Below are 5,631 nucleotides of genomic sequence, written 5' to 3'. Positions count from 1 at the left end.
TCAGCCTCACCTCCATCCCAGGGAAAATCCTGGAAAAACTCATTAGAGAATCTATGTGCGACACGCTCGTGGAGGGTAAGATCCTGAACGACAGCCAGCACGGCTTCGTCGCGGGCAGGTCTTGTCTTACCAATCTCATCTCCTTCTATGACCAGGTCTCTCGCACCTGGACACAGGAGACAAGGTCGATGTTATATACCTCGACTTCCAAAAGGATTTTGATCTAGTCTCATCTCCTTCTACAACCAGGTCTCTCGCACCTGGACACAGGAGACAAGGTCGATGTTATATACCTCGACTTCCAAAAGACCTTTGATCTAGTATCCCATGGTATCCTTGTGGGAAAACTGGAAGATTGTGGGCTTAAGTGCTCGACAGCTCAGTGGGTGGAAAACTGGCTCCAGGGTCGGGCCCAGAGAGCTCCCATGAATGGATGTGTGTCGTCCTGGCGCGACGTGGGCAGTGGTGTCCCTCAGGGGTCCGTGCTTGGACCGGCGCTTTTCAACATCTTTATCAATGATTTGGATGTGGGGGTGAAAAGCTCGCTGGCCCAGTTTGCGGACGACACCGAGTCATGGGGCAGCGTGGTCACGCCAAAGGATAGGTTGCAGGTACAGGTGGACCTGGCCAGGCTGGAGAGGTGCGCGGACCAGAACCAGATGAAGTTCAACTCTCAGAAGTGTCAGGTGCTCCATCTGGGGGCAAACCATCCCCAGCAGACCTCAGGCTCGGTGGTGACAATTAGACTTGCACCAGGGCCAAAAGGGACCTAGGGGCAGTGCTCGACCATCGCACGAACATGAGCCGGCAGTGCGATGCTGTGGCCCGTGGGGCAAACACCACACTGCCACTCATATGACCTGGGACTTGCAAGAGAAGCCATACGAGGAGAGGCCGAGGGACTTGGGCCTCTTCAGCCTACAGAAGAGCAGGCTGAGAGGGGACTTGGTAGCAGCTTACCGCTACATCGGGGAGTACATCAAGGGCTCGGTGAACAGCTGTTCACCAGGGCACCCCCGGGGAAGACCAGGAGCAATGGGTACAAACTCCTGGAAGCCGCGTCAGGTGCAAGTCCAGGGAAAACTCCTCCAGAGTCAGGGTGTGCAGACTGTGGAATAAACTCCCCCCAGGGGTGGTGCGCTCACCTACCCTGGACATCTTCAACAGGAGACTGGACGGTCACCTCGCTGGGGTAACATAACCCCAGTTGTCTTTTCCTGCCTAGTGCGGGGGACTGGACCCGACGATCTACCAGGTCCCTTGCAGCCCCTGACCGTCTCTGAACCAGTCTATGAATCTATGAAAAACTGCCCCCAGCCCCGAGAGACACCTCCGTAACAGCAGAGTCAGGAGCACGTGCGCGCCGCACGTAGCCGGGCCCCTCGGAGATGCCCCATGCGCTGGGCACAGCACGTGGGCCCAGGCACGATGCTCTCAGGGGTTGGTGGGCCGGGGCGCGCCAGCCTGCCCGAGCTGGGCTCTAGCAGAGACAAGGGCATGCCCTGGCCAGGGCTGGGGCAGGCCGGCTCCGGCGCTGCCAAGCCCAGTGGCCGCCTGCGCCAGCGGTGCTCTCGAAACGGGCTCCCACGCTCACTTCTGCTCAGCACTTTCCTTTTCGTCTAAACCCGGTGCTGCTGTGCCACCCGCTTCCCTCCTCCGTGGCGCGTCACCTTCCTCCTTCCTCGCCTATGGGTCTTACGCCATGGGTTATTTGGAAAGTGCCAGCTGGGGGCATGAACGGGAGGGTCCCCCTCCCTGAGCAATCCTGCTAAGCTGCGGCACCGTCCCCCCGGCTCATGGCGAGGGCCTCGGCCCCTGAACCCGGGCAGGAGGGAGCCCTGCGGACCTGGGAGCGGGAGCGGGACCGGGACCGGGACCGGGGCGCTGCTCTGAGAGGCCGAGCCAAGGCCGGACCGCTGTGCTGGATGCCCCTGGCCTGCTCCAGCCTGGCCACCCCATTCCTCGTAAAAGTGCTGCGCGTCCCATGTTGCCGCCCCCTGCACGGGGCTGAGCGCCCCTTTGCAGGTCTCGCTCGCGGGCAGGGGCAGGGCTCAGGGATGCGCCCCTTGCTGCGGAGACGGCGGAGCCGGAGCTGGCAGCACCCCTGCACACGCGACCGGCTCCAGCTGGAGGAAGCGCCCAACTGACAAGCGAGCCTGGCGGTGTGTGGGCGGGAAGCAGAGCTCGGCTCTGTGACGGCTCTCAGCAAACGCCCCGTGACATCAGCCAGCTCGGCCTCCGGGGAAAAACAAGGGTGTCACAGCTTCCCCGCAGCACAGCGCGCTGCCCTCCAGGCTCCGGCGGGCAGGACACGCAGGATGGCACGGGGCTGCGCGGCCCTGACACTGGCCCTGCTGCTGCCCCTCTGCCCGTGGGCCCACGGTAAGTCGCCTTCGCCCCTCTCCTCGGCCGCCAGCTTCCCCCTGCTGCTTCTTGCGCCCTGCCAGGGGGTCGCGCCGCTCTGCTGCAAGGCCGGGCAGCTCGGCAGGGTGCTAGGGGCCCACAATGTCTCTGCCTTTGCTGCCTAGCTTCTGCCTCACGCCGGCTTTGCTGGCCGCGCGGCCCCCAGGCGCTGGGCTGTGGACCCCCGGCAGCAGGGGACGGGCACTGGGCAGCTGGCTCTGGCTCCCCCTCCCCATTTCAGCACAGGTCGGGGACGCTGCACCCTTGTTCAGCCTCGGGCACTGCCCCTGCCCCTCTGCAGATGCCCATCAGACCATTGACCCTCTGCACTTTGAACAGGGCTGAAACCAACCCAGCCCTGGTCAGTGCAAGCGCGCTGTGGCCGGCCCCACCGAGCCCACTGCTCGCTCAGTGTCCACTCCGTCCTCTGCTGCTTCTGTCCTCCTCGCCCCCCAGAGACACCCTGGGCCAGGCCAGGCAGGGAAGCCTCGTCAGCGGGGGACTTACAAGAGTTTCCTTGGCAGCAATTAGTTTAGTGACACAAACAGGCAACTCCTTTAGTCCATCACCCACCGCAGCCTCGGAACTGGAGCTTGCCCAGGGACACGCAGGCAGTCACCACGAGGTGACTTGCCCAGGGTCCTGCAGGCAGGCAGTGGCAGGGCAGGAAAGGGAGCTCCCCGAGGATTCCTGCTAAGGACGCAGGCCCTGCGCCCTGGACATGGCGCCCGAGGATGTGGAAGGGGCGGGGGGCCGGGGGCCACAGGAGAGCCAGGGGCAGGGAAAGCCATCAGCCGGGCCGACAGCTCCGGGCAGCGACCGCCCTGCCCAGGCCCCCTGGAAAGGAGCGTGCAGCCTGCAGCTCGGAGAACTTCCCCGGCTCTCCCCTGGCCTTCCCCAGGCAGAGGATCAGCAAAGGTCACTGCTCGCCTGCCTCCCAAGGGAACTTCCCCATCTCGCACTCACACCAACCTCGCCCGGGCCTGGCCCGCAGGCAGAGGGAGCCCAGCTTGAGGCCCGGGGAGCCGGCATCCCCTCACCGCGCGGTCTGCTCCTCCCCGCAGCCCAGCCACTGGCAGCCCCGACCCAGGTGCGATTCGTGGCACAGACCCTGCAGCATGTGCTGCACTGGGAGCCCACGGAGGATGCGCCCCGCGACGCCCTGTACAACGTGGAATACAGGCTGTAAGTAGCCGCGGCGCGCCAGGCCCTGCCGCCCAGGCTCTGCTGGCGTTAAACAGGCGGCTCGGCCCATGGAAGCCCCCTCCCGCCCCGCGGCACCGCGCTGAGGAAGGATGCTGTCTCCGCAGGTACGGGCCTGGGAACTGGATGCCTGCCCCGAAGTGTCGTGTGATCTCTGAGCTCTCCTGCGACCTCACCAACGAGACCTTGGAGCCCACCAAGCGCTACTACGCCCAGGTCAGGGCCGTCTCTGGAAACCGCACCTCAGCATGGACCCGGACGAATGCTTTCTCCCCAAAAGAAGGTAGTGGGGCGCTCCCCTCACCCTCCCCTCTGGGCACCAAGCCCCGAGGCACAGAGCTGCCAGCTGCTGGCTGCGGCCTCGACCGTGCCCATCAGCTTCGGGAGGAGTCCCGTGCCGTGCCGTGCCATGGTTCAGTGGGATGGGACAGCTCACCCCCTGCCCCAGCGTGGGAGGTAGCAAGGGGCAAAGCCCCAGGGCCCTGCTGCAGAGCTCGGAGGGCCGCAGGGCTGGGGGAGGCTCCCCGGGACAGGCCTCCGGCGGTCACGGAGGGAGGCTGCTCTCACACGGCCTCTCATTTGCAGCGACTCTGCGCCTCGCCGGGGTTCATCTGTCGGTGACGGGCAACACCATCCACGTGAGCGTGCAGCTGCCCCTGCGTGTGGGCAATGTGACCGTCTCGTACACGGAGTTGTACAAACACAGCAGACAGTACCTTGTGCTCGTCAACAGGACCTCAGACCACGAGCAGGTGAGCAGGGTGAGGTCTGCTCCGCAAGTGAGCCCCTGCCATCGCCCCCCGAACTCGACTGGCTTTCTTAGCCGGCTCTTGCACGCAGGCAGGCTGGCATCCCTGGGCAGCCGGAGCCCAGAGCTGGAGCCCGCTGCAGTTTGGTCGCACCTGGAGTGCTCCCGGAAGAGGGCAGGGACCCGGTGCCACGGGCCTGCCACCCAGAAACAACCTCAATAGTCAGAGCAGGCATGGGAAGCAGCCGCCCAGATAACAGCCTCCCTGTGCCCTGCTCAGGTTCAGTACGTGCGCACCAGCGAGACGATCGTCATCTCCGACCTCTCCTGGGGCGAGCAGTACTGTGTGCGCTTGCAGCCGCGCATCATCTCCAGGCCGAACCCTGGGATATGGACTGAAGAGAAGTGCGTCTCCATCCCCGTCAAGGATGGTAAGCGGAAGGGCTGGGTGGAGGAGGGGAAGCCCACCCCATCTGAGGCATCAGAGCTCAGCCCCTCGTTTTGGCTGTGCACAGCCGGGTCCTGCATTCCCGTAGGGCATGGACTGGGCGCAGTGGACACGGGGGCTGCCCACCAGAGGCTGGGACCGGGGCAGACCCACCCTCCGAACCAGGGGGCTGTAGCCGCTGTCCTGCTGCCTCCCCGGCACATGCAGCATGGCGGGGCTACAGCTGGGAGGAGAGACGGGCACAGCGTCAGAGGGGAGGTCCCCGCTGCAGGGCCGAGGGGAGCAAGGCCCCTGGGCCTGGGGGCAGTAAGAAGAGCTCCGGCTCTCTCCATCACGCCAGCACTCACGTGTGCACATGCAAGCAGGCACTGACATCCTCCCCCCACACCCGTTCCCACTTGCTCGTGCAGGATGTCCTGTCACATGCACACACCTTCACCACACGCAGACGCTCCCCCAGGAGCTGAGGCCCCAGGAAGCCGTCAGACGTCACATGTGAAGCGCTCCAAGCAGGGGTGCTACATCACGCAGGCCAGGGTGGGAGAGCAGCGCTGGCACAGCCAGAGCCCCTCCGTGCTCCCCTCCCGCTGTAGGGGGGCCATCCCCGGCCGTGCACGGGAGCCCTTGGGGCCCCACAGACTGTCCAGCACCGCCCGGGGAAGGGGGAGGCCGGGTGCCCACCCCCTTGGCACGTGCACGGAGCCACAAGCCCAAGCTGCGGCCATGACCTGACCCTGGCAAACTGCCCCTTTGCAGAGAAAATGGAGCTGATCTCCACCATCGTGGGCATCGCCCTGTTCATCTTCATGGCCCTGGGCCTCCTGGGGAC

The 5,631-nt window shown here is 65.0% G+C and overlaps 1 protein-coding gene across 1 annotated transcript in view; it reads left to right on the top strand.

Moving 5' to 3' along the window:
• The first annotated feature begins 1,327 nt into the window (after window positions 1–1,327).
• Window positions 1,328–5,631, top strand: part of IL10RA (interleukin 10 receptor subunit alpha) — a 9,938-nt gene continuing 5,634 nt past the window's right edge. Inside the window, exons 1-6 of the mRNA XM_025193825.1 lie at window positions 1,328–2,382; window positions 3,468–3,588; window positions 3,714–3,889; window positions 4,192–4,358; window positions 4,635–4,785; window positions 5,559–5,618. Coding sequence (XP_025049610.1) covers window positions 2,319–2,382; window positions 3,468–3,588; window positions 3,714–3,889; window positions 4,192–4,358; window positions 4,635–4,785; window positions 5,559–5,618 — 739 coding nt within the window. The 5' untranslated portion in view covers window positions 1,328–2,318. The remainder of the gene's footprint in view (window positions 2,383–3,467; window positions 3,589–3,713; window positions 3,890–4,191; window positions 4,359–4,634; window positions 4,786–5,558; window positions 5,619–5,631) is intronic.

This window comes from Alligator sinensis, unplaced genomic scaffold (genome assembly GCF_000455745.1).
Source record: "Alligator sinensis unplaced genomic scaffold, ASM45574v1 scaffold2249_1, whole genome shotgun sequence".
In the NCBI taxonomy this organism is placed as follows: Eukaryota; Metazoa; Chordata; order Crocodylia; family Alligatoridae; genus Alligator; species Alligator sinensis.
Note: the sequence above shows the minus strand (reverse complement) of the source record. Positions and strands in the feature narration are given on the sequence as shown.